The sequence below is a fragment of the Ammospiza nelsoni genome, chromosome 29 (assembly GCF_027579445.1).
Source record: "Ammospiza nelsoni isolate bAmmNel1 chromosome 29, bAmmNel1.pri, whole genome shotgun sequence".
In the NCBI taxonomy this organism is placed as follows: domain Eukaryota; kingdom Metazoa; phylum Chordata; class Aves; order Passeriformes; family Passerellidae; genus Ammospiza; species Ammospiza nelsoni.
In genome coordinates, this window is record NC_080661.1 from 4,433,605 (window position 1) to 4,445,961 (window position 12,357).

Consider the following 12,357-nt stretch of genomic DNA (forward strand, 5'->3'; position numbering starts at 1 on the left):
AACATTTGGGAAAAATTCGAAAATGCTTTGGGAAAAATTTGGAGAAAATTGGGAAAAAAATCGGGAAAAATTTGGGAAAAAACACCGAAAAGTTTGGGAAAAACCACCAAAGAACTTGAAAAAAAAACTGAAAAAATGGGAAAAATTTGGAATCCATTTGGGAAACATTTGGGTAAAACACGGAAAAATTTGGGGAAAAAACAGGAAAAATTGGGAAAAATTGGGAGAAACCAGAAAACTGGGAAAAATTCGTGAAAAAACACGGAAAAATTTGGGGAAAAACATGGAAAACTAAGAAAATTTGGGTGAAAACACGGAAGAATTTGGGAAAAATTTATGGAAAACACGGAAAAATTTGCGGGAAAAAACATGGAAAAAAATTGGGGAAAATTGAGAAAAAACCATAAACATTTGGGGGGAAAATGTGAAAAAATTGGGGAAAATTTGGGAAAAACACGGGAAAAATTGAGACCAAATTGGGAAAAAACAGAAAAATTGGGGGAAAGTTTGGGAAAAAAACACGGAAAAATTTGGGAAAAGGTTTGGGAACAATTTCAGAATAATTTGGGAAAAATTAAGGGAAAAGAACTGGAAAACATTTGGGAAAAATGTGGGGAAAATTTATGGAAATATTTGGGGAAAAATTCGAAAACGCTTTGGGGAAAAATTGGGAAAAATCTGGAAAAAAATTGGGAAAAATTTGGGAAAAATTTGGGAAAAATGCACCGAAAAGTTTGGGAAAAACCACCAAAGAACTTGATAAAAAAAGAAAAAAAAATGGAAAAAATGGGAAAAATTTGGAATACATTTGGGAAACATTAAGGAAAAACACGGAAAAATTTGGGGAAAATTTGGGGAAAAAACAGGAAAAATTGGGAAAAATTGGGAAAAAAATTGGGAAAAAGCACCGAAAAGTTTGGGAAAAACCACCAAAGAACTTGAAGAAAAAAAAAAAAACTGGAAAAAAAAGGGAAAAATTTGGAATCCATTTGGGAATCATTTGGGAAAAACACGGAAAAATTTGGGAAAAATTTGGGAAAAAACGGGAAAATTTGGGGAAAATTGGGAAAAAACCAGAAAACTGGGAGAAATTCGTGAAAAAAACACTGAAAAATTTGGGACTGATTTGGGGAAAATTTGGGAAAAAACGGGAAAATTTGGGAAAAATTGGGAAAAACACAGAAAACTGGGAAAAATTCGTGAAAAAAACACGGAAAAATTTGGGGAAAAACATGGAAAACTAAGAAAATTTGGGTGAAAACACGGAAGAATTTGGGAAAAATTTGTGGAAACGTTTGGGGAAAAATTGGAAAACGCTTTGGGAAAAATGTGGAAAAAATTGGGAAAAAAATTGGGAAAAATTTGGGAAAAAGCACCGAAAAGTTTGGGAAAAACCACCAAAGAACTTGAAAAAAAAAAAAAACGGAAAAAAAAGGGAAAAATTTGGAATCCATTTGGGAAACATTTGGGAAAAACACGGAAAAATTTGGGAAACATTTGGGGAAAAAACAGGAAAAATTGGGAAAAAAACAGAAAACTGGGAAAAATTCGTGAAAAAACACGGAAAAATTTGGGACTGATTTGGGGAAAATTTGGGAAATAACGGGAAAATTTGGGAAAAATTGGAAAAAACCAGAAAACTGGGGAAAATCCGTGAAAAAAACACGGAAAAATTTGGGAAAAAGTTTGGGAACAATTTCAGAATAATTTGGGAAAAATTAAGGGAAAAGAACTGGAAAACATTTGGGGAAAAATGTGGGAAAAATTTATGGAAACATTTGGGAAAAATTCGAAAATGCTTTGGGGAAAAATTGGGAAAAAATTTGGGAAAAAATTGGGAAAAATTTGGAAAAAAGCACCGAAAAGTTTGGGAAAAACCACCAAAGAACTTGAAAAAAAAACTGAAAAAATGGGAAAAATTTGGAATCCATTTGGGAAACATTTGGGAAAAACACGGAAAAATTTGGGGAAAAAACAGGAAAAATTGGGAAAAATTGGGAAAAACACAGAAAACTGGGAAAAATTCGTGAAAAAAACACGGAAAAATTTGGGGAAAAACATGGAAAACTAAGAAAATTTGGGTGAAAACACGGAAGAATTTGGGAAAAAGTTGGGGAAAACACGGAAAAATTTGCGGGAAAAAACATGGAAAAAATTGGGAAAAATTGAGAAAAAACCATAAACATTTGGGGGGAAAATGTGAAAAAATTGGGGAAAATTTGGGAAAAACACGGGAAAAATTGAGACCAAATTGGGAAAAATCAGAAAAATTGGGGGAAAGTTTGGGAAAAAAACACGGAAAAATTTGGGAAAAGGTTTGGGAACAATTTCAGAATAATTTGGGAAAAATTAAGGGAAAAGAACTGGAAAACATTTGGGAAAAATGTGGGAAAAATTTATGGAAATATTTGGGGAAAAATTCGAAAATGCTTTGGGGAAAAATAGGGAAAAAATTTGGGAAAAAATTGGGAAAAATTTGGAAAAAAGCACCGAAAAGTTTGGGAAAAACCACCAAAGAACTTGAAAAAAAAACTGAAAAAATGGGAAAAATTTGGAATCCATTTGGGAAACATTTGGGAAAAACACGGAAAAATTTGGGGAAAAAACAGGAAAAATTGGGAAAAATTGGGAAAAACACAGAAAACTGGGAAAAATTCTTGAAAAAAACACGGAAAAATTTGGGGAAAAACATGGAAAACTAAGAAAATTTGGGTGAAAACACGGAAGAATTTGGGAAAAATTTGTGGAAACGTTTGGGAAAAAATTGGAAAACGCTTTGGGAAAAATGTGGAAAAAATTGGGGAAAAAATTGGAACGCGGATGATCCCGGGTTGGTTTTGGGGTGCCCCTGGCGCTTTCGGGGCGCGGGGCACATGGATGATCCCGGGCGGGTTTCGGGGTGCCCCTGGTGGGTTTCGGGGCACGCGGATGATCCCGGGTTGGTTTCGGGGTGCCCCTGGCGGTTTCGGGGCACACGGATGATCCCGGGCGGGTTTTGGGGTGCCCCTGGCAGTTTTGGGGTGCGGATGATCCCGGGTGGGTTTTGGGGAACGCGGATGATCCCGGGCTGGTTTCGGGGTGCCCCTGGCAGTTTCGGGGAACGCGGATGATCCCGGGTTGGTTTCGGGGCGCCCCTGGCAGTTTTGGGGCACGCGGATGATCCCGGGTGGGTTTTGGGGAACGCGGATGATCCCGGGTTGGTTTCGGGGTGCCCCTGGCGGTTTTGGGGCACGTGGATGATCCCGGGGCAGTTTCGGGGTGCCCCTGGCGGTTTTGGGGAACGCGGATGATCCCGGGTTGGTTTCGGGGCACGCGGATGATCCCGGGCGGGTTTTGGGGTGCCCCTGGTGCTTTTGGGGCACGCGGATGATCCCGGGTTGGTTTCGGGGCGCCCCTGGCAGTTTTGGGGTGCGGATGATCCCGGGTGGGTTTCGGGGTGCCCCTGGCGCTTTCGGGGCGCGGGGAACGCGGATGATCCCGGGTTGGTTTCGGGGCGCCCCTGGCAGTTTTGGGGTGCGGATGATCCCGGGCGGGTTTTGGGGCACGCGGATGATCCCGGGTGGGTTTCGGGGTGCCCCTGGCAGTTTTGGGGTGCGGATGATCCCGGGTTGGTTTTGGGGTGCTCCTGGCGCTTTCAGGGCACGCGGATGATCCCGGGCGGGTTTCGGGGTGCCCCTGGCAGTTTCGGGGCACGTGGATGATCCCGGGTTGGTTTCGGGGCACGCGGATGATCCCGGGTTGGTTTTGGGGTGCCCCTGGCAGTTTTGGGGAACGCGGATGATCCCGGGTTGGTTTTGGGGAACGCGGATGATCCCGGGCGGGTTTCGGGGTGCCCCTGGCGCTTTCGGGGCGCGGGGCACATGGATGATCCCGGGCGGGTTTCGGGGTGCCCCTGGTGGGTTTCGGGGCACGCAGATGATCCCGGGTTGGTTTTGGGGTGCCCCTGGCGGTTTCGGGGCACGCGGATGATCCCGGGCGGGTTTTGGGGTGCCCCTGGCGGTTTCGGGGCACGCGGATGATCCCGGGCTGGTTTTGGGGTGCCCCTGGCAGTTTTGGGGTGCGGATGATCCCGGGTTGGTTTTGGGGAACGCGGATGATCCCGGGTTGGTTTTGGGGTGCCCCTGGCAGTTTTGGGGTGCGGATGATCCCGGGCGGGTTTCGGGGCGCCCCTGACGCTCTGGGGGCGCAGGGAACGAGGCGCTGCACGAGCTGACGCGCGCGGGGCCCTCGGAGCTGCGCGTGGAGCTGCGGAGCGGCCGCGACGCCGCCTTCGCAACGTACCGCGACTTCAGCGTCGGCGCGGCCGCGGAGCGCTACCGGCTGCGCGTGGGCGCCTTCACGGGCACGGCCGGTGAGGAACGGGGGGGTTTTCGGGTCCCCTTTGGGGTGTTTTGGGGTGTTTTGGGGTCCTTTGGGGGATTTTGGGGGGTTTTGGGGTGTTTTGGGGGAGTTTGGGGCACTTTGGGAATCTTCAGCGTCGGAGCGCTACCGGCTGCGCGTGGGCGCCTTCACGGGCACGGCCGGTGAGGAACGGGGGGGTTTTGGGGTCCCCTTTGGGGTTTTGGGGGTCCTTTGGGGGCTTTTGGGGTGTTTTGGGGTGTTTTGGGGGGTCTTAGGGGTGTTTTGGGAATCTTCAGCGTCGGCGCGGCACCAGCTGCGCGTGGGCGCCTTCACGGGCACGGCCGGTGAGGAACGGGGGGGGTTTTGGGGTCCCCTTTGGTGTTTTGGGGTGTTTTGGGGTCCTTTGGGGGATTTTGGGGGGTTTTGGGGTGTTTTGGGGGCTTTTGGGGTGTTTGGGGGTGTTTTGGGGAGTTTTGGGGTGTTTTGGGGTGTTTTGGGAATCTTCAGCGTCGGCGCGGCACCGGCTGCGCGTGGGGGCATTCATGGGCACGGCCGGTGAGGAACGGGGGGATTTTGGGGTCCCCTTTGGGGTTTTGGGGGTCCTTTGGGGGCTTTTGGGGTGTTTTGGGGTGTTTTGGGGAGTTTTTGGGATGTTTTGGGATGTTTTGGGGTGTTTTGGGGTGTTTTGGGGTCCCTTTGGGCCGTTTTGGGAATCTTTGGTGCCATTTTGGGGTCCCCGGTGGCTTTCGGTGGTTCCTGGTGGGTTTCGAGGTCCTTGGAGTGTTTTGGGCTCATTTGGGGCGGTTTTGGGGTCCCTGAAGATTTTGGGGTTCCTGGTGGTTTTGGGGTCCTTGGGAGTTTTGGCGTGTTTTGGGTGATTTTGGGGTGTTTTGGGTGATTTTGGGGTGTTTTGGGGTCCCTTTGGGGGTTTTGGGGGGTTTTGGGGAGTTTTGGGGTCCTTTGGGAATCTTCGGTGCGTTTTTGGGGGGTATCGGGGTTCCTCGTGGATTTTGGGGCGTTTTTGGGGAATCTTTGCTGCGTTTTTGGGGTCCCTGGCCGGTTTTGGGGTTCCTGGTGGATTTTGGGGCGTTTTTGGGGAATCTTTGCTGCGTTTTTGGGGTCCCTGGGGTGTTTTTGGGGTTCCTGGTGGATTTTGGGGTGTTTTTTGGGGAATCTTTGCTGCGTTTTTGGGGTCCCTGGCCGGTTTTGGGGTTCCCGTTGGGTTTTGGGGCGTTTTTGGGGAATCTTCGCTGCGTTTTTGGCGGTTCCCGGTGGATTTTGGGGCTCTTTGAGGCGTTTTGGGGTTTTCGGGGTGTTTCGGGGAATCTTTTGTGCATTTTTTGGGGGGGTTGGGGGAGTGTTGGTTTTTCTGGTGGATTTTGGGGTGTTTTTGGGGAATCTTTGCTGCGTTTTTGGGGTCCCTGGCCGGTTTTGGGGTTCCCGTTGGGTTTTGGGGCGTTTTGGGGGAATCTTCGCTGCCTTTTTGGGGTCCCTGGTGGATTTTGGGGTCTTTGAGGCGTTTTGGGGTTTTCGGGGTGTTTCGGGAATCTTTTGTGCATTTTTTTGGGGGGTTCGGGTAGTGTTGGGTTTTCTGGTGGATTTTGGGGTGGTTTGGGGGGATCTTTGCTGCGTTTTTGGGGTCCCTGGCCGGTTTTGGGGCTCCCGGTGGATTTTGGGGAGTTTTGGGGGAATCTTTGCTGCGTTTTTGGGGTCCCGGTGGATTTTGGGGGTCTTTGAGGCGTTTTGGGGTTTTCGGGGTGTTTTGGGAATCTTTTGTGCATTTTTTTGGGGGGTTGGGGTAGTGTTGGGTTTTCTGGTGGATTTTGGGGTGTTTTTGGGGAATCTTTGCTGCGTTTTTGGGGTCCCTGGCCGGTTTTGGGGTTCCCGTTGGGTTTTGGGGTATTTTGGGGGTCTTTGAGGTGTTTTTGGGTGTTTTCGGGGTGTTTCGGGAATCTTTTGTGCATTTTTTTTGGGGAGGGGCGTTGAGTTTTCTGGTGGATTTTGGGGCGTTTTTGGGGCGATCTTCGCTGCCTTTTTGGGGGTCCTTTGGGGTGGATTTTGGGGGTTTTCTGGTGGGTTTTGGGGTGTTTTCGGGGTGTTTCGGGGAATCTTCTGTGCATTTTTTTGGGTGGGGGGTAGTGGTGGGTTTTCTGGTGGGTTTCGGGGTGTTTTCGGGGTGTTTCGGAAATCTTGTGTTCATTTCTTGGAGTGGGGGAGCATTGGGTTTTCTGGTGGGTTTTTGGGGTGTTTTCGGGGCGTTTCGGGGAATCGTTGGCGCCGTTTTTCCGGGGCGTTTCGGGGGCGTTTTGGGCGTCCCCGTGGCGCATTCCCGGCGTCCCCGTGTCCCCGCGCAGGCGACGCGCTCTCGTACCACTCGGGCAGCCCCTTCTCCACGCGGGACCGGGACCCCCGGGACCCCCGGGACCGCCGGGACCCCTCGGGGCGGCCGCGCCCCCCGCCCTGCGCCGTGGCCTACGGGGGCGCCTGGTGGTACCGCAACTGCCACTACGCCAACCTCAACGGGCGCTACGGCGCCACGCGCGACCACCAGGTACCGGAATTGGGGCGTCTGTGGGGTCTATGGGGTCTGTGGGGTCTGTGGGGTCTGTGGGGTCTCTATGGGGTCTCTATGGGGTCTATGGGGTCTGTGGGGTCTGTGGGGTCTGTGGGGTCTGTGGGGTCTGTGGGGTCTGTGGGGTCTCTATGGGGTCTATGAGTCTGTGGGGTCTCTATGGGGTCTGTGGGGTCTCTATGGGGTCTGTGGGGTCTATGGGGTCTCTATGGGGTCTCTGTGGGGTCTATGGGGTCTCTATGGGGTGTCTATGGGGTCTCTATGGGGTCTCTATGGGGTCTATGGGGTCTATGGGGTCTATGGGGTCTGTGGGGTCTATGGGGTCTATGGGGTCTGTGGGGTCTCTATGGGGTCTGTGGGGTCTGTGGGGTCTATGGGGTCTATGGGGTCTATGGGGTCTATGGGGTCTGTGGGGTCTCTATGGGGTCTGTGGGGTCTATGGGGTCTATGGGGTCTGTGGGGTCTATGGGGTCTGTGGGGTCTATGGGGTCTCTATGGGGTCTGTGGGGTCTGTGGGGTCTATGGGGTCTATGGGGTCTATGGGGTCTATGGGGTCTCTATGGGGTCTATGGGGTCTCTATGGGGTCTCTATGGGGTCTGTGGGGTCTCTATGGGGTCTCTATGGGGTCTCTATGGGGTCTATGGGGTCTCTATGGGGTCTCTATGGGGTCTCTATGGGGTCTATGGGGTCTATGGGGTCTATGGGGTCTCTATGGGGTCTATGGGGTCTCTATGGGGTCTCTATGGGGTCTCTATGGGGTCTCTATGGGGTCTATGGGGTCTATGGGGTCTCTATGGGGTCTCTATGGGGTCTGTGGGGTCTCTATGGGGTCTCTATGGGGTCTCTATGGGGTCCATGGGGTCTCTATGGGGTCTCTATGGGGTCTGTGGGGTCTCTATGGGGTCTATGGGGTCTATGGGGTCTCTATGGGGTCTATGGGGTCTCTATGGGGTCTATGGGGTCTCTATGGGGTCTCTATGGGGTCTATGGGGTCTATGGGGTCTCTATGGGGTCTGTGGGGTCTCTATGGGGTCTCTATGGGGTCTATGGGGTCTCTATGGGGTCTGTGGGGTCTCTATGGGGTCTCTATGGGGTCTCTATGGGGTCTATGGGGTCTCTATGGGGTCTATGGGGTCTATGGGGTCTCTATGGGGTCTCTATGGGGTCTCTATGGGGTCTCTATGGGGTCTCGGTGGGGTCTCTATGGGGCAATCTGTGGGGTCTCTGTGGGGTCTCTATGGGGCAATCTCTGCGGTTTCTATGGGGTTTCTATGGGGCATCTGTGGGGTTTCTATGGGGTCTCTGTGGGGTCTCTATGAGGCAATCTGTGGGGCAATCTATGGGGTTTCTGTGGGGTTTCTATGGGGCAATCTCTGGGGTCTCTATGGGGCAATCTGTGGGGTTTCTATGGGGTCTCTGTGGGTCAATCTGTGGGGCAATCTGTGGGGTTTCTGTGGGGTCTCTGTGGGTCAATCTGTGGGGCAATCTGTGGGGTTTCTGTGGGGTCTCTATGGGGCAATCTGTGAGGTTTCTATGGGGCAATTTGTGGGGCAATCTGTGGGGTTTCTGTGGGGTCTCTATGGGGTCTCTATGGGGTCTCTATGGGGTCTCTATGGGGTCTATGGGGTCTCTATGGGGTCTCTATGGGGTCTCTGGGGTCTCTATGGGGTCTCTATGGGGTCTCTATGGGGTCTATGGGGTCTATGGGGTCTCTATGGGGTCTCTATGGGGTCTCTATGGGGTCTATGGGGTCTATGGGGTCTCTATGGGGTCTCTATGGGGTCTCTATGGGGTCTCTATGGGGTCTATGGGGTCTCTATGGGGTCTCTGTGGGGTCTCTATGGGGTCTATGGGGTCTCTATGGGGTCTATGGGTCTATGGGGTCTATGGGGTCTCTATGGGGTCTCTATGGGGTCTATGGGGTCTCTATGGGGTCTCTATGGAGTCTATGGGGTCTCTGTGGGGTCTCTATGGGGTCTCTATGGGGTCTATGGGGTCTCTATGGGGTCTATGGGGTCTCTGGGGTCTATGGGGTCTATGGGGTCTCTATGGGGTCTGTGGGGTCTCTATGGGGTCTATGGGGTCTCTATGGGGTCTATGGGGTCTCTATGGGGTCTGTGGGGTCTCTATGGGGTCTCTATGGGGTCTATGGGGTCTGTGGGGTCTCTATGGGGTCTGTGGGGTCTCTATGGGGTCTCTATGGGGTCTCTATGGGGTCTATGGGGTCTCTATGGGGTCTCTATGGGGTCTCTATGGGGTCTCTATGGGGTCTATGGGGTCTATGGGGTCTCTATGGGGTCTGTGGGGTCTCTATGGGGTCTCTATGGGGTCTCTATGGGGTCTCTATGGGGTCTATGGGGTCTATGGGGTCTATGGGGTCTCTATGGGGTCTATGGGGTCTCTATGGGGCAATCTGTGGGGTTTCCATGGGGTCTCTATGGGGCAATCTGTGGGGTCTCTGTGGGGTCTCTATGGGGCAATCTGTGGGGTTTCTATGGGGTCAATCTGTGGGTCAATCTGTGGGTCAATCTGTGGGTCAATCTATGGGGTCAATCTATGGGGCAATCTGTGGGTCAATCTGTGGGTCAATCTATGGGTCAATCTATGGGTCAATCTGTGGGTCAATCTGTGGGTCAATCTGTGGGTCAATCTGTGGGTCAATCTGTGGGTCTGTGACCCCGTTTCCCCCCAGGGCATCCATTGGTTCCCCTGGAGAGGCTTCAACGTCTCCATCCCCTTCACCGAGATGAAGCTGCGGCCGCAGCGCCCGTGAGGGACCCCCAAAACCGGGGAACCCCAAAACCGGGGAACCCCAAATGTGGGCACCCCAAAACCTGCGCACCCCTAAACCTGCGAACCCCAAATTTGGGGGATCCCAAAATCTGGGAACCCCAAAACCTGCGAACCCCAAATTTGGGCACCCCAAAACCTGCGCACCCCAAAACCTGGGGGATCCCAAAACCTGGGCACCCCAAAACCTGCGCACCCCAAAACCTGGGAACCCCAAAACCTGGGAACCCCAAAATCTGGGCACCCCAAAACCTGGGGGATCCCAAAACCTGGGGGATCCCAAAATCTGGGAACCCCAAAACCTGCGCACCCCAAAACCTGCGCACCCCAAATTTGGGCACCCCAAAACCTGCGCACCCCAAAACCTGCACACCCCAAAACCTGCGCACCCCAAAACCTGGGAACCCCAAATTTGGGCACCCCAAAACCTGCGCACCTCAAATTTGGGGGATCCCAAAACCTGGGCACCCCAAATTTAGGCACCCCAAAACCTGGGGGATCCCAAAACCTTCGCACCCCAAAACCAGGGCACCCCAAAACCAGGGCACCCCAAAATTGGGCACCCCAAAACCTGCAAACCCCAAAACCTGGGCATCCCAAATTTGGGAACCCCAAAATCTGGGCATCCCCAAAACCTGCGAACCCCAAAACCTGGGAACCCCAAATTTGGGCACCCCAAAACCTGCGCACCCCAAAACCTGGGGGATCCCAAAATTTGGGCACCCCAAAACCTGCGCACCCCAAAACCCTGGAACCCCAAATTTGGGCACCCCAAAACCTGCGCACCCCAAAACCTGCGCACCCCAAAACCTGGGAACCCCAAATTTGGGGGATCCCAAAATCTGGGCACCACAAAACCTGCGCACCCCAAATTTGGGCACCCCAAAACCTGGGAACCCCAAAACCTGGGCACCCCTAAACCTGCGCACCCCAAAACCGGGGAACCCCAAATTTGGGCACCCCAAAACCTGTGCACCCCAAAACCTGTGCACCCCATAACCTGGGCACCCCAAAATCTGGGCACCCCAAAACCTGGGAACCCCAAATTTGGGCACCCCAAAACCTGCGCACCCCAAAACCTGCGCACCCCAAAACCTGGGAACCCCAAATTTGGGGGATCCCAAAATCTGGGCACAGCAAAACCTGCGCACCCCAAATTTGGGCTCACCAAAACCTGGGGGATCCCAAAACCTGCGAACCCCAAATTTGGGCCCCCCAAAACCTGCGCACCCCAAAATCTGGGCACCCCAAAACCTGCGAACCCCAAAACCGGGGAACCCCAAATTTGGGCACCCCAAAACCTGCGCACCCCAAAACCTGCGCACCCCAAAACCGGGGAACCCCAAATGTGGGCACCCCAAATGTGGGCACCCCTAAACCTGCACACCCCAAAACCTGGGAACCCCAAATTTGGGGGATCCCAAAATCTGGGAACCCCAAATTAGGGCACCCCAAAACCTGGGCACCCCAAAACCTGCGCACCCCAAAACCTGCGCACCCCAAAACCTGGGAACCCCAAATTTGGGCACCCCAAAACCTGGGAACCCCAAAATCTGGGCACCCCAAAACCTGCGCACCCCAAAACCTGGGAACCCCAAATTTGGGGGATCCCAAAATCTGGGCACCACAAAACCTGCGCACCCCAAATTTGGGCACCCCAAAACCTGCGCACCCCAAAACCTGGGAACCCCAAATTTGCGCACCCCAAAACCTGCGCACCCCAAAACCTGGGAACCCCAAAACCTGGGGGATCCCAAAACCTTGGGGATCCCAAAATCTGGGAACCCCAAAACCTGGGCACCCCAAAAGCTGCGCACCCCAAAATCTGGGAACCCTAAATTAGGGCACTTCAAATTTGGGCACCCCAAAACCTGCGCACCCCAAAACCTGGGGGATCCCAAAACCTGGGCACCCCAAAACCTGGGCACCCCAAATTTAGGCACCCCAAAACCTGGGAACCCCCAAAATCTGGGGGATCCCAAAACCTGGGGGATCCCAAAACCTGGGCACCCCAAATTTGGGCACCCCAAAACCTGGGAACCCCAAAACCTGGGGGATCCCAAAATCTGGGAACCCCAAAACCTGGGCACCCCAAAATCTGGGCACCCCAAAACCTGAGAACCCCAAAATCTGGGCACCCCAAAATTTGGGCACCCCAAAACCTGGGAACCGCAAAATCTGGGGGACCCCAAAACCTGGGAACCCCCAAAATCTGGGGGACCCCAAAGTCTGGGAACCCCAAAACCTGGGAACCCCAAAACCTGCGCACCCCAAATTTGGGCACCCCAAAACCTGGGAACCCCAAATTTGGGCAACCCCAAAATCGGGGGGACCCCAAAGTCTGTGGATTCCCAAATTGGGGGGATCCCAAAATGAGGGGACCCCAAAATTTGGGGTATCCCAACGTTTGGGGGACCCCAAAATCTGGGGGGGGTCCCAGATTTGGGGGTCCCCGACTTTGGGGTCCCGGATTTGGGGGATCCCAGAGTTTGGGGATCCCACAGTTTTGGGGTCCCAGAGTTTGGGATCACAGAGCTTGGGGGATCCCAAATTTGGGGGGGTCCCAGATTTGGAGATCCCAGATTTGAAGTCTCTGAGTTTGGGGGTCCCAGATTTGGAGATCCCCAAATTGGGGGTCCCAGAGTTTTGGGGT

At 52.8% G+C, this 12,357-nt stretch overlaps 1 protein-coding gene across 1 annotated transcript in view; it reads left to right on the plus strand.

The window, feature by feature from the left end:
* Nucleotides 1-9,759, plus strand: part of LOC132085226 (tenascin-X-like) — a 76,884-nt gene extending 67,125 nt beyond the window's left edge. Inside the window, exons 35-37 of the mRNA XM_059490591.1 lie at nucleotides 4,190-4,351; nucleotides 6,696-6,892; nucleotides 9,607-9,759. Coding sequence (XP_059346574.1) covers nucleotides 4,190-4,351; nucleotides 6,696-6,892; nucleotides 9,607-9,687 — 440 coding nt within the window. The 3' untranslated portion in view covers nucleotides 9,688-9,759. The remainder of the gene's footprint in view (nucleotides 1-4,189; nucleotides 4,352-6,695; nucleotides 6,893-9,606) is intronic.
* The last annotated feature ends 2,598 nt before the right edge of the window (nucleotides 9,760-12,357 follow it).